The sequence below is a fragment of the Chaetodon trifascialis genome, chromosome 13 (genome assembly GCF_039877785.1).
Source record: "Chaetodon trifascialis isolate fChaTrf1 chromosome 13, fChaTrf1.hap1, whole genome shotgun sequence".
In the NCBI taxonomy this organism is placed as follows: Eukaryota; Metazoa; Chordata; class Actinopteri; order Chaetodontiformes; family Chaetodontidae; genus Chaetodon; species Chaetodon trifascialis.
The window spans coordinates 20,787,870-20,812,590 of NC_092068.1; the positions used below are offsets into that span (position 1 = coordinate 20,787,870).

General features: G+C 43.6%; 1 protein-coding gene across 1 annotated transcript in view; it reads left to right on the forward strand.

Moving 5' to 3' along the window:
• camkmt (calmodulin-lysine N-methyltransferase) overlaps nt 1-23,532 on the forward strand; it is a 101,749-nt gene extending 78,217 nt beyond the window's left edge. The window contains exons 7-11 of the mRNA XM_070976847.1: nt 617-683; nt 3,035-3,109; nt 12,302-12,365; nt 14,473-14,604; nt 22,825-23,532. Coding sequence (XP_070832948.1) covers nt 617-683; nt 3,035-3,109; nt 12,302-12,365; nt 14,473-14,604; nt 22,825-22,923 — 437 coding nt within the window. The 3' untranslated portion in view covers nt 22,924-23,532. The remainder of the gene's footprint in view (nt 1-616; nt 684-3,034; nt 3,110-12,301; nt 12,366-14,472; nt 14,605-22,824) is intronic.
• The last annotated feature ends 1,189 nt before the right edge of the window (nt 23,533-24,721 follow it).

The following is a 24,721-nucleotide window of genomic DNA, read 5'->3' on the forward strand; positions in this document are numbered from 1 at the left end:
GCAGGCTTGCTCTCCGTCCCTGGAGATCAGCTCTGCTCACTCATGTTGTCCACCATATGTGTTTTCACATAAAGAGGGTCTTACTTTGACTTTGTGTCTCTTGGTGTAGCTCTTTTGTGACACACATCTCTCCAAAATCCTTAAATCAAATGTCCTTTAATGGGACTTTAAGCATTTGAAGGGAATGCAGGTGTTTTTGAGGTGCTTAATTGAATCCACGATTGGTTGTCCTCACTGCAATTGCACTTTGTTGGTCTCTTCTGTAGACACATCTGTTGCATGTCTGTCCATCCTGTCCCTCTGCTGAGGTCTTTTTCTATTTTTCCTGCCTGTTAAAGGATTTTCTGGAAGACGTTTGAATGTAGGATCGAAGGATTGAAGGTGTCAAATGTTGCATAGATTGCAAAAACCCCTTGAGGTAAATTTGTTATTTGTGATATAAATAAAATGATGGCTTCTCGTAATCTTTATCTACTGTAAACATCTTTGGCTGTATGTACGTATACAAATAGAGATAACATTTATTTCACATAATGCAGGATTTTTAAGCATTTTCCTTCCAGCGTGAGGATGTAACATGTATGTCTATGATGAATCCTTGACCGTGGCACATCAGATGTACGAGGGTTGGTCGAGAGGAACAGGCAAGCTGGAAAGTTTGGGTCAACACATGTATCTGCCAGGTGAGACCATTTTCATTTCTTAATGGAAAGATACAGCACCTGACCTCGACTCCGGCTTCTTTATCACTGCAGTCAGATAGAAGAGTGGAATGTACGTAGTGCTTGTTGGAGCGTCAACATTTGTAGCTGAAAGTGCCTCAAATATTTCTTACAAGTGTTCACTTTTATTGGGGCGCGCATCATGCTGCCCTGCAGTTAAACATTACAAACTGTAATGCAGTGAATGTGTTTATTCAAAGCGCCTTTACAGTGCGTCGAGTGCGCACTCTTTCATTTGAGTGGCCTCAGTGGGAATGTAAAACCTTAACCATGCCGGTATTCTAGTCAACACAGAGACAGCTCCAGTCATTCTCCCTTTGTAATCAAGGAAGTTGTTGGGAGATGCCTCCAGACTTGTTGATGACGCTAATAAAACAACAACAAATGCGGCATGAGAACAAAGTGAGTGTTAAGTAAGAGCACAAAAGCTGCACAGCAGGTAAGGCACACGTTTTTCCCCAACTGTATTTTTTTGATCATTGTAATCTCAACACATGTTTTAGTCATCAGGTCCCGTCCAGTCTTTGATTTTTGACATTTTCAGATGATAAACAGAGGAAATTGTTTTCAATTGTGTTCAATTTGTGCGATCGTCAAATATCTGTAAATGCTGGTTTTGGACCATTGGAATGACAACATGTCTTTCTGCCATTGCATTGTACGAATCTGTTGAATGAACTTCATGAATCACCAACTCACAATAAAATCTGATTTTTATCTTGAATAAAATGTCAATTTTATACATTTTTACATTTTTATGTCTTTGTATTCGTATTTCATAGCTACGTTGTGCAATACCCATTCTTCAAGTATTGGTGTGTGTGTGTGTGTGTGTGTGTGTGTGTGTGTGTGTGTGTGTGTGTGTGTGTGTGTGTACATGTGCACAGACTCATTCATGTAAAATGATTCCCTTTGATAAAGTTGTAATCCAGTCAGGAACTTTCCACCATACACACATGCATGCACACGCACACGCACGCACGCATGGGTGTGCACACACACACTTTCACTTCATATGCAAGAATGGGCTAAAATGAAGTTAATTGTTGTCCCTGTCTCAAAAAAAGCATTTTGCCATTGACTGACTGTTTTGCTCCCCTTCTTTTCCCCTCTCTCTCTCTCTCTCTCTCTCGCTCTCTCTCTCTCCCTCCCTCTCTCTCTCTCTCTCTCTCTCGCGCTCCCTCTCTCTCGTTTCACCCTCCTGCGCATATTTACATGAGTGGAAGACGGAGTGAAAAAGTAAACGTATAATTAGGCTACATTACTTTGATTGTTTTCTTTTCAGATTATGCCTGCTGTCATCGCCGCACCGCAAGAGAGGGCGAAGGGCACGATGCGATTGGACAAGGGGAGGGAGAGGGAGGGGCGTGTCGCCTGATGGTGTGCGCACATGCATGCATGTGTGTGTGCGCGTGTTGGGACCTCCTGCCGCGAATCGAGATTGTGTTTCTAGCGGGGCCTAATGTTTTGTTTACTGAGTGTTAATAATGCCTAATTAATAATCCCCCACTCTGCCTAACAGTCTGAGCGAGAGAGAGAGAGAGAGAGAGAGAGGGGTAAAATGTGTGGAAATAGAGATGGAGGAGAAAGTGGTGTCAGCACGGCCAAAGGAAAGCCCAAGAGAAGGAAAAACACATTAACGACTGGTAATCTACTGCGAAACTCTAAGTTAACTTCACTGCTGTGTAGCACTGAACAAACAAAGTGGCCATTGAGACTGGAGGACACAGACAGACCTGGCAACCTGGAGAAAACAGAGCCAGTGCTGCCAACAACCAGAGTCAGAGTGACGCTTCCTGCTTTGAACAGCAAGAACTGGACTCGCTCTCACCAAAAAAAGGCCAAACCAAAATGTTAATATTTACTTGTGGAGAGAATCTGGAAAGAAAACCACCTGAAGAACACATGAGACTGAGCTCCATTATCGTATTTCTGTTATGGTTCTCACTGCTCCCGATTCATGGCAGCTTATCCAATCATATATTTTTATAGTGTGTGTGTGTGTGTGTGTGTGTGTGTGTGTGTATTCACCTAGTATAAATGTCAAGTGTCATGTCAGAAGCTCCCTTTCTTTACCTCACAGATGACATGTCTTCCCTCCCCCGACACTGTCCAAGTCTCCAGTGAGGCAGAAAAACAGTGGGTGTCAGAGAGAGAGGTGTCAGGGAGCAGGAGGCTCTAAGTGTTGGAAGGAGAGAAAAGAAGCGATGGAGGACAAACTGCCGTTCGCTGTGCGGTGTCATGAACGCTGCGCGGCTTTCTTCTGTCGCCAGCTCAACTTTGCTCTCTCTGTTTCATGTGTGTGCTTGCAGGGTGGTGAGGTGGGACTGTGAGTCAGACATTTCAGCACTAGACGGGCACTTTGACGTTGTCATGTGTGCAGACTGGTAGGTACACACACACACACACACACACACACACACACACACACACACACACACACACACACACACACACACACACACACACACATTCATCTGTGTGTGTGCGCTCATGAAATTAATTTTCACTTTTGCGTGACAGTTCTTGCGTGGCCCCCCACCAGCTCCTGGACCTTCCCCTGCCTTGTCCACACATGCACATACACACCCACACCCACACACACACACACACATACATACATATGCTCAGATGCTCGCCTGCCTCCATTTTACACCAAATTGCCTCGTTTTCATGCTTGGTGTCCCAGCAAATGGATGACTTAGGCAAATTGCAAATAATTGCGCCTTGACAAGGAAGGAGACACAGTAAGATAAAGAAAGAGTTGAGGGCGGATGGAGGGAGGAGTAGACATGGAGATGGAAATGGAGAGATAGAGCAACATAAACATAACAATTAGCCCATCGGTCATTGAAATGTAGATCTTGTGGCCAATGAAGAATTACATCTTTTTTACTGTTCAGTTATTCTGTGTGAGGTAAAGTGCATCAGGAGGTTTTTGTGCAGCCTGCACAGCAAAGGGAAGAATCATTGAGAACGTGATTGAGAGTCTTCATCGCTGCCGTTTCTCCTCTCATGCTTTTCTTTTTCTTTGTAGTAAATCCATCAAAATGGATGGATTGTGCAGCCTTGACTTGTTTACGCACACAAACACACACACACACACACACACACATGCACAGACAGGGCTGTAGTGGTAAATAAAAAGGTAAGTACACCTTGCTCATTGATACCACTGTAAGCTCAAGAGAGCCAGTGCACACCTACAGTATCTACTAGAGAGAAAAAATAAAAATCAAACATGATCTGTTGGTTACTTTTCATCATGTAGACATTTTTTTTTAGCGTATTAACATGTAAAAAAATTCAGAGATGAAGGATTATAATGTTTGTGCTTGTGCACCTACACCGTAAAAAGCTTGTTTCTTTCAGTAGCAGAGAGCGAGCTATGATAGCTCTGTATCTGTGATTCAGTACAAAGTGACACAGTGTCATCATCTGGAGTATCTGGCCTTTCTCTGGGTGGGCCCCTGCCGAGGGACTCCAATGCTCACGCGGGCAGTAAAGTAGAAACTTAAAGGGGGGTAACACATGCAGCAGACCTCAAAATCAGCAGACATATCAGGAGGCGAGAGGGTTTGCAGGTTCTGTGGGAGCAAAAAGCTCTGTTGTGAGAGGAGTTTGTGCAGGATGTGGAGGTGGACTTTAAGGCAAAGGGCTCAGGTGACTCTGGAGATGAGGAGATGAAGGCCCTGCGCAGTGCTGGGCTGTCTTGGTTCACATGTCTCTTCAATAGCCATGGAGGTTCAGGACTGGAAGGCATGGTGGGTGCTCTTTTGTAGGACTGCTCATAGAAGAGTGGACCACACACACCCTTTAAGCTATTTTAGATTTTTAGGGACGGGAAATCACATTTACATCCGTTTAGTACCACACCTGCACACTCACACACACACACACACACACACACACACACACACACACACACATGCTGAGAAGATGGACATGCTGTTGGTTGAAGTGAAAGTACTTGACTATTTACCACATTCACAAACACTGAAAAAAATTTGCCTGTGTACAGTGTGTGTGCACACACACGTGCAATCTGCACGAGTGTGTGCATGTGTGCTAAGTGCAGCATTAGCAAACGCCGTTATCATTATTGTAATGTCACGGTCATTACAGGTAATAGTCAGGTACAACACCCAGAGAGAGAAAGGGAGCAGGCAGCTAATAGAGGATATTTTACAGAAGGCTAGCGTATCTGTACGTGTGTACGATAGATAGAAGCAGATGAGGGTGCGAACAGAGTAAATTACACGTGAATTTTTGATATCGCAGATTCTTCTGATTTCCCATCTTTCTCAGCAGATATGCACGCTTTAGTGACGGGGTTGTGCCGCGCGTGTGTGTCGGCCGCAAGATGGTTTTCTGCGAGGTTCCATCTTTCCTGCGTGTGTACGGGGGTGAGCGATTGTGCGATAATTGCAGTGGTGGTGGTTGAAGAGTGATGGCTGACCGATTAACGGGCGCATCATGGTGATGATCACCTACGAAAAGGTCAACAACGCAGCTTCCACTCTGATTAATTATAGCTCCTACTGGTAGCAATGGAACCACCGCTGAGAAGAGAGGGGAGCAGGAGGGAAGAGAGGGAGTAAGGACAGCAGAAGAGTTTGGTGTAACCGTGTGTATCAGCGGTTCATTATGTGCTAACGTCTTTGGATACCCTGCCTATCTTTGAAGAGGGGGTGTTATAAAAGAGGAATTGCCGAGCGTTGGAGTGGATTTTGTTATTTAAGTGCTGTTAAAGTATGAATCTGGCACCACTCACCGCTTCTCCAACTTTTTATTTTTGTTCTCTTTGTGAGGCTCTTTGAGTGTCCTGAAAAGCACTATATAGGTATAAAGTATTATCATTATTATTATTACTATGAAATTGCACCAATCAAGCAAGATATTATGGATTGCTTCTCTGTGTGATGTCATAACTGGGAAAAATGTAATTCAAGGTTAGTATCCTGCTAGATGTAGCGTGTGGATATTAAATGTCAAGGCCATCTATAGCCGCTCACAATGGCTGTTGATTAAAAATTGTGCGTCAGTTATGTCGAATGATTTCTGCTGCAAACAAATAACCTTTGATGAAAAAAATGTCGCGAGTGGCCTTCATATGTACACTGCCGCTCAAAGGTTTGGGGTGACCCAGAACATTTTTCATGAAAACTCACACTTTTATTCATCAAATGAGTCGCAAAATGAATGGAACAAATAGTCGAGACATAGTGACTGGGAAACTCAACATAAACTATTTCATTTCAGTGAAGTAAGACACAAGCAAGAAGTGAAACCTTTGAAACTTACAGTGTTTACAGATTCATAGAGGATATCTTTAAGTCTTAAGTGTAATCTGTGAATGTGATTCACAGAGAGAAAGACAGGCAGCAGGAATAGTGAAGTTTTCAGTGTGTGTGTGTGTGTGTGTGTGTGTGTGTGTGTGTGTGTGTGTGTGTGTGTGTGTGTGTGTGTGTGTGTGTGTGTGTGTGTGTGTGTGTGTGTATGTGTGTGTGTGTGTGTGTGTGTGTGTGTGTGTGTGTGTGTGCGGGACAGAGATAGAGACAGACAGAGGGGATTCCTGCAGTGGGCATGTGGGTGGCAGAGGATCCTTGGCTGGGATGTTGGCATGTCTGCTTCCTCCAAAAGCTGTCCATGTGTGGGCGCTGAGATAAAGCCCTGTTTATGTGTGTGTGCGTGCGTGGGTGCGTTTGTGTGCGTTTTTCTATTTCTGTGAACTATATCTATGTCATTTGAATCTCATGCGCATTCACATGAGCATTTTTTATGTACACACACCCTTTTTTTGGTTTCACTTGAGAGCTGAATTGGACCAGATGAGGAACTTTGGATGCATTACTCGTTCACACACATACACACACACACGCTCTATGTGATGACTTGGCACAATAACGCCTTTCTGGAAAGCCAGAAATATGTAATGGCAGTCTGTTGCACTTTCAGTGACGAGACAATAAACAAGCGAGTGCTGCTCGGTGCTCGCAGATAGTCAGGTGATGAAACCAGTGTCATTTATATTGAATGTATTACACTAAACAGGCAGCTCCCTCTGTGGATGCTTTCCACTGCACCACAGATCACAGTTGATGATTCAAATTAAGTCAACACTCTAATGAAAGTTTGGAAACCTGGGCCATATTTTGACATATGTTGTTGTCTAAATGACTAATCTGGGCCAGTAGATCACGTCAGCCAGCTCCCGGAAACAGGCAGCGATGGCTGCGACGTCATCCCTGTGGGCTCGTCGGTGTGCTTCGACTACAAGTGTTTTGTTTCTGCCTGACAGGCTCAGATTGTTATGGTGAGTGTTTCGCAACATTATGGAAAGGATCCCTTCAGAGACAGACCTTTTTATTAAAGAGTGAAATACTTTAGTTTAACCAGAAACAGCCGTTACATCACTCTGTTCAAAGTCTTCAGACTCCTTTGACAGAAACAGTTATTTTACCTCACAGGACACAGGAGTTACTGACCTTCCTCTGCCTTGATTGGTTAGTTTCTTTGAGTTATTTTAACACATCAGCTCGGATCTGAACTTTAATTTTTTGTACCAGTTACTCATTTAAATCCCCAAATGTGTAAAAATTGAGCCCAGGTTTAAAAATACTTAAAGATGCCTTAAATACCCATCATTCATTGCATTTCTCGTCTTGTTCCTTCACGCACAATCCAACACTGATTCTTAGAGGAAATCTTCTGCCTGAAAAAGACACTTTGTCATTTACGCAACTTTGTTTTTCTTCTCTTTAGTTTTTGTCTTTTCTGTCTCATCATATCGTTTCAGGATTGCAGAATAACTGTCAGAGCTGCAGTATGCATCCTCTACAGCAGCACCACAGCAGTGGAATGAAACAGTCCAAACCCTTTTATGTTTTACCAAATTGTTGCTGCGCTACAAATGAGTCTGAATTGAAATCGTTTTCATTTTTAGAACATTTTTATCACATTACAATAATGACAAAATGTCGTTTTAAGATTTCTTTTTTCTTACAGTTTACCAAAATATGCAGTCTCTCTCTCTCTCTCTCACACACACACACACACACACACACACACAGACACACACACGCTTTGCCCTAACCCCAACCCAAGTCTTCACCCTGAAATTTAATGATGCTTTCTGTCCCATAAGAAGAGTAAGAGTCATGTAACAGTGTAAACAGATTTATGTCCCCACAACATGAGTAATACATGGCTGTACACACACACACACACACACACACACACACACACAGGTCTTAATGGAGACAATGAGAAATATTTAATAAACATATCATAACTTCTGTTTCTCAGACCTCTTTCAGTTTTTTTTTGAGCATTCATAACTTTTCAAAATTGCAGTAATTCTGCATTTTCAGCCCACAAAAAGACAATAACAGATCTCAGTGTCTGCTGATTGATTTTAGAGTCTATTTCAGAAAATACGAACAAAAAGCACAAGAGGTCTCCAGCTTTTTTACACACACACACACACACACACACACACACACACACACACACACAGCTGTGTATTTAGCGTCTGCGCATGTTGTTTTGTTTATTTTTTTGTTACATGATCACAAGGTTGTGCTGCTCTTCCATCGTTGTTTTCCTGCATGATGGCAAAGTGAATTTCCCCAGATGGTCTTTGGACTGAATCACCTGAAACAAATTCACTGGATTTTTTACAGTATCAGAGTCATGAACGCATACATGAACAAATTCACAGAAAGCAGACGACTAAGGTTTACTTTACTGGTTTATTAATCCGACTAATGACTGAAAGGTTGTTGGTTAAAACGCCGAAAACACACAGAAAAAGCTGCATGCTGAAAATTACCGATGTGCGTGTGAACTAGACCTGTGTCTGTCGCCGAGTAGCTGATGTCATGTGTTTCGATGGTCTCACCCTTGCAGCTTTGACGACATCCTGTACGTTCACATGCATGTGTAAGTGGACAGATATAGCAGCAAGGCTGACACACACACACCCGTTTCACAGCCTTTGACCTCCAGTCAGTTTTGACTCGGCTGTCCTGGGTGGGGCGGGTCAGCATGAGACAATAGGCCTCTGGCAGTCTGGGGGCACCAGAGTTGACCTTAAAGTGACCTTAAAGGGGAAGACCACTCAATTTGAGAGTCCATCAATATTACACATGCATTATTAAAGTGTGAGAGAGGCCAGACACCGTAACAAACGACAAATCACTGACTTCCATGATGCCAGTGTCTGAACTATGACTGGAGGTGAAATAATAACAGCTGAATGCAAATTCATTTTTTTCAAATACGTGTATAAAAATAGGAGATGCAACCTTAAGTAACCACATTTGCAAACACTGTTGCACAGGTGGCTCATGTTATTTTAAGAGATGATGAGCAGAGGTGAAAGAATCCAAAGGCAATCAACACTTGTGCCTGAGACAGCCAACATAACAAGATATCAGAAAAAAAGTAGAATTATTTATAGTTTCAAGGTGACAGAATTAGACAGGACAACATCATTTGTGAATTTTCAAAACTGCAGCAATAAACAGAAATGGTAGTCAAGGTTGACTTGAAGAAGATATGATTGCAGATATAATGTCTGATTGCAGATAAATGCTGCTCATTGACATGCAGCCTAACGTGGGCCATGACTTGTTTTCCCTTTAAATTTCAGATTCCACACTGCAAAAAATGAAATCTAAGTAAGATGAAATATTCCAAATCATTTCCAGCTCTCTTGCCAAATGCGCTTGCTTATTTTAAGTAAAAGCTTTTATTTATTTTTCTTCTTGTTTTTCAGGCTTTTTGCAGTATTGCCTTCCCCTCTTGAAGGGTGTTTATGCAGCGATAGTCTAATAGTTAAACTCTGGATTTTCTCTGAATAACACCTGAGTTTGCTGCTGTGTTGGTAATGGGTAGTTTTGCTTTAGGTAACATATATGGCTTTATAAGTCACATTGTTACAGCTGCGCTTGTAGACATCTGTAAAGGGAAACTCTTCATCAGAAATGCCTGTGGCTCTTCTTTGACTTTAACGGCTGCCCTCTTACTGACATGGTGTCCTTCCCCTGCCCTCAGTGTGTTTGTGTCTGCGTGCGTTTCAGCTCTTACCTCCGCCCAACCAGCTCACTTCCTTGTTTTCCTTACCACTCGCTTTTCCTGTGAACCGATATCTGTGGCAAAATAAACCAAACACAAACCTCTCACCTTTCAAGTCAAATAAACTTCACACCTCTGTTTAACCTCAGAAGAACAATAAACTTTACGCATACGTACACCCGTCCTGGTTTCGGGAAGAGCTCGTGATGGAAAGTCCTGTTTTTGTTTTGTTTTGTTTTGTTTTTTTCATAAAAAAAAAAAAAAAAATCCCAATATCCTGTGCACAAAAACATATCTGTGCAGGCGCAGGCAGAGTGTGTGACGGCCACCTCACATTCCCCTCAGGGATCAGAGGATTTTGAATGAGGAAAGGTCAGAGGCTGTGATTGAAAAGTTACGTCCAGATTGCCACTCCACCGGCCAGTTGGACGGATGCGAGGGATTATGTCAAATCTGCGCTGTATTGTTGCATTTTAGTCAAATTACTCCACTCTCATCTGTGATAATAGGTACACACACGCACGCATGCACACACACACACACACACACACACACACACTGCTCTACTTACTTGCATAATGGATTGAAATTTGTCTTTGTGGATACAGGTGTTACTTTGTTTAGAATGATTGGAGTCGATTTGGGCCTGTGTGTGTGTGTGTGTGTGTGTGTGTGTGTGTGTGTGTGTGTGTGTGTGTGTGTGTGTGTGTGCGCGCGTGTGTGCGTGCGCGTGTGTCGTGTGTCTCCGTTATGTAAAATCAACTCGTTCTCAAAAAGTGAATCATGTAGGGACAAAGAAACGGACAGTTCTTTAGCCTCATTTATATTTCTGTGTTTATATCAGGGCTTGATCACGTTACACGGAGCCAGTTGTCATGACATCACCCAGCACGTCAAAGACAAAGCTCGCATTTATTTCCGCCGGAGATGTTCTTGGAGGCCTTTGTGTTTTGTTTTTGAAGAAAAAAAAACGTGCGAGCGCTCAAAGCCCACGTCTCCTCCCACCTCCTTGTTTTTGGGTTGAAGCTCTACTTCATTTCTATCAAACAGTGACATTTCTGAATATGCAAAGGGGAATGTGGGATCTCACATTTCGTGTGTGTGAAGATTATAATAACTGCGCTTTATTCATTAGACGCTGATGTGTGCAGTGGCAGGGGCTGAGGCTTGGAATGGCCTCTTGATGACCATGACTCTGCAGTAATTATATCAGGATACAAAGTCGTTTGTTCTTTCACCTCCTAAGAGAAATCCAGTCACCGTCAGTCACAGCCATCTTTCAGAGCTGAAAACTTGTCAGCAGGAATGTTTCCTCACTTTCAGCGACTAGTCGTAGTCTTTATCCAATCATGTGTTCACATTGATTTTACATTGTCCCAACTTCTTTAAGCGTGCAGTCAGTACAAGTACTACCTCATCGGACTCTAGTGAAGCTGGTGATTTTGGATAGTGTCTTTAGACAATGAAGTCCTGCCTTCCTCCTCTCTGTTGGTCAAGTTTCCACCCAGATATACATCTTATAGGTTACATATTATCTACCTGTGAGGGGACTAACATCCCTAAAGCCTCCACATGCTTGAGTGCGGGGTATTTATAAAAACACTGTGGACGAAGACTCATTTGGTAAAGACATTTTGCCAGTGGAACATTTTAGCTTCAGTGCTATTTTGTCTGCAAACAAACATACTGCAGATGCCATTAAGAAGGCTTTTTTTCGTTAAGGTGTTCACTGTACCTTTACCTCTGTCTCTGTTGTCCCTCTCTCAGCTTCATACAGATTTCCTCTTCATGGGGAAAATACCTGCAGACCCCATCCCTTCATCCACTCATCTTTTCAGTATTTAAATCACCTTATGTGTATGAGTACACTTGCAAACATGCACACAGTGACTCAAACACACATACTGCACACTGACATGTTAGACATGCACAAATACAAACATGCATGTACAACAGGTGTACAACAGGTGCTAATCATATTGTTTGCGAAGGTGTCTGGAAAAGCATGCATGCAGAAACGGCCTCACAGTACAGTGGTGTTAAACACACAGTGGAACCAGTTCATTTGATTCCTTTTTCTCCCTTTGTATGTTGCTTTTGTTCTTATATATTCATATTAACTTCAGAGCACACACTCCAGGTATTAATTCCACAAATTCAAGGTGCTTTTGCGCCACTTTGAAGTACCCCAGTAAAAGTGCGTACGCCTGCTTGCACACGTGTGCGCGTGTTTACCGTAGGCGATGGTATCTGCGCGCGCCGGCTTTCCTGACGTTCTGCATTCCTCCCCGTGCCTCCTCGACGGCCGGCTGAGGCGAACGCGCGTGGAAACTCAAACGTAAACAAAAAGGAAGAGCATCTTACTCATGCAAATTGTTTTTCCCTTCTTCCTGTTGGTGGATTTATTTGTGAACAAAGGAAAATAAATAGCCTGCTGCTTTATCTGGAGCTGCTATCATAAGAATGCATTCTAACCTGAGTCTCCCTCTCCCTCTCAGTTTGTTTCTCGACCAGTACAGAGCCTGCCTGGTTGATGCTATAAGGAGATTACTGCAGCCCAATGTAAGTGTGTATGTGTGTGTGTTAGCCTCTGTGTGTCTACTGTATATATCCCCGCTTATCCCCTTCCTCTAAATCACCACCCACTCTTCTCAATCATAATTAGGCCTCGCCCAAAACCCTATACACATTAATAGTCTGACAGGATTAATATCATGTAATGCTTTAATGCTTATTATGAGCAACTTGAATGCATCGCTCTGATCTCCGTCTCTCTCTCTCCTGCCTTCCCTTAATCATAAATCCGAGGCAACTTCTCCCTTTTGGTCTCGCGATAAGACCCCACGCTGTGACAGCCAAAGCAAATGGGGGGGCGCAAAAGGCTGGAAGAGATAGGGTTGAGGTTTCTATTCATCTGAGGGAAGAGGGGTGCATTTTAAGTACAGAGGCCAGACTGCTATAGGGAGTATCTGTTTATGAAAAAGAGGTGAAGACAGCACTGAAGGGAAGGAGATAGGGAGGAGAAGAAGGAGTGAAGGGGTGAGGGAGGGGAGATGTGGAAGGAGAGGAGTGGGAAAGGTGAAGGTGGAGGGAGAAAAAAAAAACAGAAAGGGAAATTTGCCTGAGAAAAAACAACATGGATCTTGTTTGAAGTCCTTTATAGACGGCGAACCAAGAAACATGCAGGTTTTAAGGTGCTTTTCAGCTCGACTCCAGTCATTAAAGGGTCAGTTCACCCAAATTACGATGAAGAAATAAAGCAAAAATAATCAAATTTTATAAAAAACTGTCTGAATAATCCACAGACCTCAATCGTTTTCACTAGAACTACTTTTTACAGGAGAAACAGTCCCTATGAAAACTGCTGACTGCATATTCTGTGGATAATCCAGCACAAGGGGGAAACCGGAAAGAGATGCTGCTGTTATATTCTTTCAAACGTCATTTTCTCCAGGTGGAGGCAGAAATCTCAACGACAGATGTCTTAAAAACCAAAACTATCCGCTTGTTTAAATCTTTTTCTTTGTTATTTTCGGTGAACTCGCCCTTTGAAATCCAGTTTCCATTATCACCTTTGTTAAAAACAGCAAAGGGAACTAGAAAGACAAAAGGATTATATTGTTAATGTTACAGGCTGGTGCCAGTTTTCCTCAGCTGACATGTCAGACATGCGCAGTAACACCCACAACTCGAATATGTGTCTCGGTTGCAGCTGAATGCAGAAGCTGCTGTGGTCAAATGACAGACATGACATCTGGCCATTGTTGTACATCTGTGTGTTAAGTCTCTCTTCATGTCTCTCTCTCTTTAATCCAGTGGAGATAATTCAGTGGCTAATATGATTTGAGTGTCGGCCATCAGACTGTCGCTGCCACAACAAGCTTTGCCAAATATTTAATAATTTGCTAAGCTGATTAAGCAATTAACAAAGCAATTAATTCTCCCATCTAATGGCACTAATTTGTTGTTTCTGACAAAGGTGGTCCATCCGGTGGGCTGGATCCCCTTAATCAGCTGATTAGCGCTGGGAGGAATTTTGTCTGTTTGTTTGCATTTGCTGTGTTTTTACAGAATGCAACTGGATATACAGATGAAACATCAGCTGTCAAATGGAGCGATCCCGCTGCTTTGGCTGCCTTTGTGTTCATTTAGCTTGTGTTGTGGCAGCGTGCGTCTCGTCGTGCGTGCTCGCTGCGTGTCTGTGTGAACATCCCTCTTTGCTCCATTTAATTAAAACAATAATAACACGATCGACATGAAATAAAACTGAAAGCTGAAGGATTTCAAAGAAACTTTGAACCTGTTGGTAATCCTCTTAGTATTTGCAGGACGTCTCTGATGCGCGCGCGCACACACACACACGCACACTCACACACTCTTTCTTTCTCTGTGTCTTTGACGCACACACAGGCACGTGTCATATACATGAGCAGACGTTTCACACCGACACATGTGTGTTCACATTTGATTGGATTTGTAGAGCTTTAATTTTTGGGGGGTTTATCATTTAATATGTACCTGGTAAAAATCAAAGGATGTGTCTTTGGTGTGTGTGAAGCTAAACAAGAAATGTTGAGAGAAATGAAGGTGTGTGAAGCGGCCCAGAAATGTACTCTATATCCACCATCCAGCTCCGAAAGCACTCACCCTCCTCTGGCTCTCCCTCCAGGGCATGGCGTTGGTGTTTGCTCCTCTGCGCGGTGAAACTCTGACGCTGTTTTGTCAACTGGCCCAGCAGGCCGGACTCTACGTCTCTCAACACCAGCAGTACGATGCTCAGGTCATGGATGTTCACTTAAAGGTAAGAAGCCTGTCGGAGAACAGAAAGACAAGACGAGCACTTATCCCTCCAAGAAAGAAGACATTTGAATCGGCGGTTGTTTTGGTAAGAGAGACGACTACAGAATAAAGACTTATGCTCAGAGGATCAGTCACAAGTGTGAATATACCACGTACAGTATGAGTGAATTAGTACCAGTGTACATGATCGTCAGCTGTTTGTTTTCAGGTTCTTGTTAAGCTGACAATAGACACGTTGTTTTGCTTTAACGTGTCATTATAAATGAAATGTTGATTGCACAAGGTAATGGCTGGTGTTGAGACAGTTTCACTGTAGGCTTCGCCTCCTGGATCATGAACAGCTGGCGCTGCTTTCATTTCTCTATTCTGCATTAAATAAATGACTGACCTCACGCCTTTTCTCCATCTTCTCCTTCTCCCCCCTCCACCCTGACGACAACCCCTGCTGTGGCTACTTGTTTGTACGAAGCGATGCTCAAACTGTTATTACTCCAACAGAAAGAAAGCGATCCGCTTGTCTTTGCGACAGCGACACTGACAGTAAGACCACTTGGAAACACTAGGGGGGCTTTAAAAGTTGTCTGCTTCCACTTTAAGAAGTAAGGTTTTTCGGCAGCCAAATAACAGCTCCTGTGATGGTTTTTTTCCCCACCTTAATATTATATTTACATACTTATGTCTGTTGAGAGGGTTGGCTAGTTGGGGACTGCCCATTGTTCCGACGATCCATTATTTGGACACCTAAATGTCCAAAAACCCATCTGTCCATCTGATTGGCTAGTGTTCATTGCCTGGTTTGGGTTAGGGTGAGATGGTTGGCTGCACGGTTAGGGTCTGAGCCAATCAGAGGCAGAGTCGAGCCGGGTCTTTGTAGAATAAGACTGGCCATGATGCTATTCCTTTCAAAGGCGACTACACTGTAAGAAATGGGGTAAACATCATGTGCACAAATGCATTTGGTTAGCTGAGACTGCTGGAGCCTCACATTTCCTTATTTGTTTTTACAGAAGTCAGTAACATCTGATCATTGTATGAAAATGGACGTGGATGAAAACCTGGTTGACAGAGTTCAGCCGTTCACTCGAGAATGAGCAAAATGTTTCGCTGCTTAATAAGGAAACAATCCAGGTCACGTAAAGTGCACTCGGCTTTAATAAAGACTAGCGGATTAGCCTCTCGTTTGATGTTGAGAGACACTTCGTGAGACACACCGGAGCTAAAACAAGCTGCCTTAACTTGGCACCGTGAGAGAGACAGAGCGAGGGACGGAGAGAAAAGGAGCGACAGAAAGCATGCGAGTCAGCAGTGTTAAAAGAAGTGGTGTCCAGCTGTTAACTCCATTACACACACAGCTTCAGAAGAACAGGACAGCAAGGAGCGGGCTAAATTGGTGCACACACGTTCACCTGCACTGGTGGGACAATTGGACAGACTGGCCATTAAAGTGCCTGTTAAAGTGGCTTGAACCTCAGCGAGGAAAATCTCAAAAATCCCACTCCTCCGCCACTAAATTTAGCATGTGCAATCACATTCTATATCTAAGTGACTCTGGGCCCTTTCAGACCACATTTGGAGTATGCACACATTTACAAAGGAGACTGACAGGACAGACAGGTTTAAGGCCGGCTCCAGTCTAACTGTCATAATCCACATTTGGCCTGCAGTGAGAGGGTCGGTGGCCACCAGCCCCTATCATCCATATCTGATCGCGTTACTCCAGCTGATGAAATTTGCTTGTCTGTCTCCAGTTTGTGCAAACGCGGCCCTTTCACGGTGATGTTAATATGCAGCAAATCTGCATTAGCAAACACATTTTGTTGGACGTCTAATGCTGAGCAGTTTTTTTCTCTCATGAGCACAACAAGGAAACGGTTCACTGTCAGTAAAGCGCGCTGCATGTCAGTGGATTTCCCTGCAGTATCCCCTCTCGATGATTTTATGGTCAGATTTAGGGCAATGAAGCACTTTGTTGAGGTCAGGAAAGAGCATGGTTTTGGTTAAATATTAAAAAAGTTCTATCTTTGCCTCACCTGAAGTCAAACCTCTGTGCTTTGTCTGTCTGACCTCCTCTGTGTTACTGTACCTTGCGTGCTGTGGTCGGTGTGATTAGACCAAAATCTCATATCCCAACCTCCAGATAATGGTAAACATCATGATACAGCAATGAATAGTTTATATAAAATAACCACATGGAAAGGCCCTTTTCTTATCACATTTTGAATTATATACTAGATAAATAAAAGTTTTTCTTTTATTTTGAGTTAATATGAAGTTTGAGTCCGCTGTGGGGGCTGGTGTGCAGCGTAATCAACAAAGTACAGTTTTCTGGTCTCAAACCACGTCCATGCTGCTGGAACAAGCTCCTTGTTTTGTGTTGGCTGGTTGGAGCCCTTCCCCTTCAGAATTACCTCGTTCTGTCACTTTCACTCTCCTCCATGTTTGTTGGTGTTACCTTCATGCAAATTTCCTGCCTGCATCCACTCAGACGAACGCAAAGTTTCGTCCAAATGACAAAAAATGTCCCTTTAAAGAATGAGACACAATGACGTAAAAGATAGAGCGTGATTTCAACTTCAATTATCAATTAATCAATTACATATATGATGTATAAAATTGTTTTCCTGTCATCATACAGTATTTCTTGGCATATCACACAGCCATGCTGTAGCATGTCACATTCCCTGGAGATATATATATATATATATATATATATATATACATATATATATATATATATATGTAAGGACATAGATTAAGCTTAAATGACACTTCGAGGTGGTTTTTGGCCTCAGGTGGAGTGGGAGCAGCACAAGAAGAGCTAAAGTCACTTTAGAAAAAGGACACAAAATTCTAGAAAATGAAGAAAGGAGGGTAAAAGACAAGGAAAGAAGAGGACCAGAAAGAATGAAGCAGCTTCAGTGGGATTAAAGTGGATACTGCCATTGCCTTAGATTTAAAAGAAATACAACTTGGTTTGAAAAAGCTGCAGGGAGAATTGATTGGGCCTCAAGGCCACAGAATACAGTCATTGAATAAGCCTAATGGTTCAGCACCCCAACCGCCTGGGAAAATTGCCACTCAGACCTGTTTTAGTGATGAGAGTTACTTGACAATTGAATCTGTACAATGTGAACGGTGAAATTCAGACTAAAATTGATGTGGGATAAGAAAATATCACCCTGGAATTATGCTTTTTTTCCCGTTTCTTTGGCATGCGAGGGGAGTGTCAGATCAGTCGGCTCACTCTTGAAATGCACACTCACGCGTGTGTGACACAGACCCTGTCATGCATGCACACATACACACATACACAGCGGGGTCAGGTGCTGCGGGGGGATATGAGGACAAGTTGAAGTGTCCCCCTCACATCTGAGGGTGATTAAGTCTCCTCTGCTTATCTTCTGATGAACACTGCAAACCCCTGTGTGGTTTTATTGTGTGTGCGTGTGTGTGCCCGACTGACCATTCTAGCCACACACACACACAAACATATGCACACATGTTGACTTAGGTCACTTTTGGGGACATTACACAGACTTACATGCATTTCCTGGAGCCTTACCCTAACCATAACCACTGACTAAAAATCAGCTGTTTTGTCCTCAATTAACTGGTCTTTAGTCTGAAATTTGTCCCCAAAAGTAGCCTACGTCGCAACACACACACACACACACACACACACTGTGCACACAGCTAAGAAACAAGCTATATCACAATCCCACACAGACCAGACATCACTCAGAAAGCATATTGGCCAGACATTACACACAAACACACACACCACACGATGATATCACAGCGAAACATACACTACCACCGTGCACACACACACACGCACGCACATCCAAATGAGCAGCTGCTGCTCATTTGCACTACAGATTAGCTTTCCTCAGCTATATTTACTTTCAGTGGGTGATTCAGAACACAAGAAAAATGCATATCAGAAGCGACACACTATGGATTTTCTTTCACCGCGGCTTAAAACAAACAAAGACGCCTCCACCAAAAGCAGGTGGATCCAGTTTGAAGAAAAAGCAAGAGCCGAAAAACCTATATGTTGTTTTCTTTAATACTGAGAATTGCTGTAAAAATGTCTGAACGCCTGCTTAACGTTACACTAAATCAGCTTTTACTGTCTCTGCTGCAGTTTTTCATCAGATTTTGCTCATTTTCAAAAGCTGCCATCATTTTTTTTGCCAGCATTCTACATTTTGTGGTTAAATGTTAAAGTTTGTCATAAATCTGTTCATTCAGAAATAACAACATGTTTACTCGGCTGTTACTTTAATAATCAGGGCACTAAATGAGGCAGAGGCTTTAGTTTAGGAGTTTAGGAGCAATATGGTTGAAATCAGTTATGTACTGATGAGTGAATTTGTCCAATAGTAATACATCATTATATAGCAAATGTATGCAAATTCCCATGTGAAATAATAAAATGAATGCTCAGTTAAATGAACTGTGCTCTATGTACAGAGTTTTATAAACCAATGCAATCATGTGACATCTGCAAACAGTGGAGTCTAGCAAGCTGCACTTGGACTCCAGTCCGAGTCCAAACCTGCTGAAATCTTCATGCAGCCACACAACAGCATCATGTCGTCAGTTTAGTTTCCACATGTGTCTTTTAGGCCCAGTTTACTTCGTCTCATTCTCCCACAGCGACTCACAGGCTCCTCCATCTGGCACAGACGCCGTTAAACAAACGCACCCCCGGTCGCTGCGAGTACACTGGCATCCCTCGCTGTGCCGCATTCGACACATGTCAGATTTGATTTTGTTTGGAATATGCCGCCCGTCCTAATGTTTGCTTTGTGTGAAAAAGAGAGAGCGGGGTGTGTGTGTTTTTTTTTTCTTTTTTGCAATTCTTTACAAACCATTTCTAGACCCCCAGCTCGCTACGCTGCAGTTTTCCAAACATACACACACTTTCGCCCTCTGACACACGCACACTCGAGGGACTGCAGACAGCAGGCAGGCCCGATGTGCAGCGGTAGTGTGTCTGAGCACTGTGTGTGTGTGTGTGCGTGTGTGTGTGTGAGTGTAAGGCGTGTGCTGGGACGGGCAGACAGGGCTAGCGCGTTATCCTCTTATCCCCACTGTTGTGGAATAGAGAGGCAAGCAGCTGGAGGGACTGCAAGCAGCCTGATAATGCCAGCGCTATTTTCTAACCCGCCATCTTAATCTTGTTACTCAAATGGTTGTGAAGAGAGAGTCATGAATTTTAATTTCTCTCAAACACACACACACACACACATGCAAGCGAGTGTGTGTGCACATGTGTAGATCCCCCGTCTCTCTCACATGCATAAATAGTATCCCCACTGTGTCCATGCACTCACACCCTCTTCCCTGCCTCCTTCTTTCTGTGGCCCTCCTTCACTCTTTCTCTCCCCCCCTCAGCTGCCTGGCTACCCCCTTCCTCCCTCCCACCCCTTCCTCTGACATATCTTCCTTCACCCTTCTCCACCCTCCCTCCCTCTGCTCCCCACTATCTTCCCATTTCCTACATCACGACCCACTTCTCTATTTATTCAAGCCTGTCCTTCTATCCCTTCCTCTACTCGTCTCTCCATCCACCCAATCCCTCATTCTCTGTTTCCTAATCCTGCCGAGGGAGACCCCAGACATCCGGTTCATCCGTCCCTCCCTTGTCTCAGAGCCCCCTCCTCTGTCTTTTTTCCACCTTGTTCACTCTCTCTCTGGTCTTCAGAAGCAGAGCTGGAATAAGAGAGAAAAAAGGGAAGGAGGCAGAGAAATAGAGAGGCACAATGAGAGCACGAGAGACAGAAGCTGAGGCGAAAGTGGCAATAAAATAAATGACTTGTACCTTGGAAAGGAAAAAAAAAGAGAAAAGATTGCAGGGGCGGTGGGGTGGTGGGGGGTGGGTCGGGTTGAGAGCCGATTTAGCCAGCCACCCATGAAGCTGATTAGGCAGCCTGCGATCAGGAGGAACAGCTTTGCTTGTTAAACTTTTCACCTTCTGCGAGCTCTTAGCCCGCACCATGTTAAGGCCCCCACCCTCCCTCTCCATCCCTCCATCCCTCCATCTATCGCTTCCTTGCTCCTTCCGCCTGGTAGAATTTGAATGTGAATGCTGGCCGTGGTCCCCATAGCAGGCTTAGCACAGGGGGCAGGCAGCTGCCCCTCCACGCCCAACCACCCCCTGGGCCGTCTGTGCTCTCTCTCTCTCTCTCTCTCTCTCTCTCTCTCTCTCTCTCTCTCTCTCTCTCTCTCTCTCTCTCTCTCTCTCTCTCTCTCTCGGGGTCATGGGTTCAACCACAGGCCGGTGCCTGGAGGGATGGCCACAGGAAGATAACGTACATGAAGGGCACCGGGGGAGAAAGGGAGGGGCTGAAGGAGAGAGAGAAAGAGGGGAGAGCAGTTTGTTCCTCTTCAACAAAAAGGAGAGAAACTGGAAAAAAGGCAGAATGAGGAGAGAAGGTGTGGAGGTGAACATCTCCAGCGTCCTCGGGGCAAAGTGTGGGAAAAGGAGTAATGAGATGTGTGAGAGAGCTCTCAGGTAACCAATTACATCAGGCAAGCCTCTTGTTCTCTTGGTGTGGACTTTATTGACAGGAAATGTCCAAGAACCTGTGTCCACTTGTGTATAATAAGAAAGTCACTTCAGCTGTCAGTCAGCGCTCACCTGTAAAGCTCTTCGGTCAATACCTGCTGTTTTAAAATGTGCTGTTTAAGACATCTGCATATGCATTTATGACAGTGTATGCAACTGTCCTGTTAACTTAGTGTGTTTGTTAATGCAGCTGAATAAAGTGAGAGACCTGCAGGGATTGTGGTCTCAGTAAGTAAAGAAACTCTCTCTACCGTCACTTTCAGGAGTGTTTCATTGATTACATCACTAATCTGACGAGCAATTATGTCTTGTAGTTTTAGTGGCAGTGCGGTGGACAATTATAGGACTCACACACATATTTTGATGCTGGAAAAATGAATAAAATAAGAACAACTGTGACCCACAGCATTATGATTTGAGAGCCGTGAAGTAGCCTAATTCTGGGGCAAACAGCGCAGTCAGCAGTTGAGTTCGTACTGAAAGTAGGTTCGACTTGGATGGACGAGCACTTGCGGAGCACCTGCATGCCGCTGACGGGAGTGAATTTTGGGTCAGTCTGAGTTTCTGTTTGTTGTGAGGAAACTTTTTCACACAGTTCTCCTCTTTCCTGGTCTCTCCACACACTCACAGACAATCACACACTCTCACATGAGCAGACCCACTAAACTCACTTTCATAAGTCTCTGATCATTTGGCCAGACGCTGAGCGAGCTGATTAGCTGCTGCAGGCCCAAACTGCCAAGTCTGCTTAAAAGGGCACTGAGTGGGCACTGAGTGGGCACCTCACAAAGCTGAGTGTGTGTTTGAGAGAGAGAGCGTATCCTCACAACAATCGGTAAACTGACAGAAAGCGAATCAGCAATCAGTTACTCATCATTTTAAAAAGTCGTCCAGTTCCAGCTTCTCAAACGTCGGAGTTTTCTGCTTTTCCTTCTGGTCTTCAGGTCCACAGCACGCTGGATGTCTTTGGGTTTGAGGAACTTGCTCAGAAACAACTTAAATTTGAAAAAGTGAAAATTTTCACTTTACAGATTAAATAATTAATCAGTTAACTGGGAAAATAACTGTGAGCTTAATTTACGATGGAGCTACTCGCTGCTGAACTATGACCAACAGCAAATTAATGAGCAAAGACATTAAAGTTCTGCAGTGGTAATATTTCTCCCAAACATGTTTTAAGTAAAGAGTGAATTTTTTTCTGTCATTTTTAGTGTCCATCTTTCGCTTTTTCAGTTTTTTTTAAATATCTATCTTGCAGCCTCTGCAGCCCTTCTTCAGCATTATCTGCTTTTGAGCTCCATTACATCCTGTAATTACACATTATCTCGATCTAATCTGTCATGTTGCAACTCTGATTTTCTTGACAGGGTTTTCAAATTGAAGCTTCTCAGTTAAGGACGGTAACGTCAGAGGAGTGTGTGAATATTTAGATGCCGAAATATTAAAAATGTGTAGTTTTTGGAGCATTTTTTTTCCCTTAATTTCAACAGCAGACAGGTGACGGGTAACTGACGGCATTATGATTAAATTCACAAAATCAGCTTAAATGCCAAGGTGACCAGGACAGATCTGAAATTAGAGAAAAGGTCTTTCTGTAAAATTTGTAGTCTGTCTTAATGCTTTTTCTTGTCTGTCTACTTTCAGATGCTGAGAGAGGGAAAAGAAGCATACGATGAGAACATCCACTATCCTCTCCTCATCACCTTGACCAAAGGACCTCAACCTGTCAGCCACAGTCAGTAAACCAAAACAAGTGAACCCTCAGCTCCGTTCAGTACCGCCACACAAGCTTTTGGACATTTGAGATGGACTGATGGGCAGACTCATGTCAACGATGAGATCCACGAGTGATGCAAGTGGAAGGATTTCATGGGCCGAGTGGTATTAGAATACAGTAGGGTGAAGTCAAGTCGTGGTCATACAGTATTTGAGATATTTTTCAGAGTGATACTGGCCACTTGAGAGGATTTCTTTTCAGATGGTGCATGGCTTTGGACTCTATTTGAGTGTGCATGTTTGAAGTGTTGTCGAGGAACGACCTCATTTCCAAAGCAGTGCTGGTACTTTTACTGCAGCTGAGGAAGAAGAAAAGGACCTGACCTGGTATGTTTTAACCATCCGCCATATGCCAAATAGCTGCTGTCAGTCTGTAGAGCAGACACTCGGTCACTCAGCCCTTTAATCAGTTGACCTGACACTTAATCACTGCTCTGATCAGCCAGTCACTCATCCCTTTGGTTAATCAGCCATCCAAGAAACCGAACCACTTTGCCAAACAGTCATCCAACCAGCCAGTCAGGTAACCAGTCAGTATTCCAGTTACCTTATATGGCAGGTTAATTATCTAGTTATCCAGTCGTCATGACAGCATACAAGCCAGTCAGTTACCTGGACATTTCCTCAGTCCGTCCTACTGTACGTGTCAGTTATTCAGTCAGTTTAACCAGTCAGTATTAACCTATGCCACTGTGTTTCTGGCCCCAGCATGGAGGCCAGCTCTAATTCATTAACCGCCACAGACTGTAGAGCAGCTGACACTTTCCTTTATTCCTCTTTGTTCCCTTCTTCCCCGGCTTTAATTTTTTTCTGAAACAACTCATTCGTCCCAGAGGTTGTTAAAGAGGTTGTGCATTACTTACAACAGTGCATTGACACGTTAAGGCACTTTCAGACTAACGAGCAATTGTTGCTGCCCAGGCATAGATACAAGTAGTGCACCGTAGATCACATGATGTAATTTCACAGCTCTGTTGGTGTTATAATCTGTGGTCCAACTGCACAACTTGCTCTGAATCTACAACATTGCCTCCACCTCCTGCTCCACTCCCAGAAGTCGCAACACAAACGAGTGAAACTCAGCTCCACTGCGTCTGCTGTCATGGCTCCTCTTAGCTGCACTGACAGCGCTGGATTTCAAACTTTTGGTAATAAAGTGGGGCTGGCGAGTCTGAGTCGCCGGCTGAATCCAGCGTCGCTTCATTCCCAAACATTTAGCGCTTCAAAGCGACTTAAAGTGAGTCATTTTATTGGCGACAGTCAGATCCTGTGGCATCTCACTCCAGGTTCAAATGTGCAGGGCCTGTTTCTGCCGGAGCTTTGCATCTCTCTGAAGTGCGACATGCACATTTGAATGTATGCACAACACACACACACACAGCATATTGACAATTGACAGGAAAATGAACGTTTAAGTGTGCATTCATTCATATTGATTTAGTCTTTCCGTACACACAGCAAAGCTATATTTCTCTGTTTATGACACCTCTCCAATTAAGTCTGTGGAGCAGCAGGAATGCTCCGGCTTTCTTCCTGCTCATTTATACTATTCAGAAGTGACAAAGATGGCACGCTGCACTGTGTAACTGAAACGAGTGCAGCGACAGAGCTCAGAAATGAGATGCATGTAAAGCACAAAAACTGAAACATGATTTGAAATCAGGCTGCTTGAAGAGGAACATGACGCACATCCAGTGGACGTCCGGGCTTAAGATATGACTTCAAATTGTTCAAAAGTTACACCATCTCCTAATATTTTCAAGAG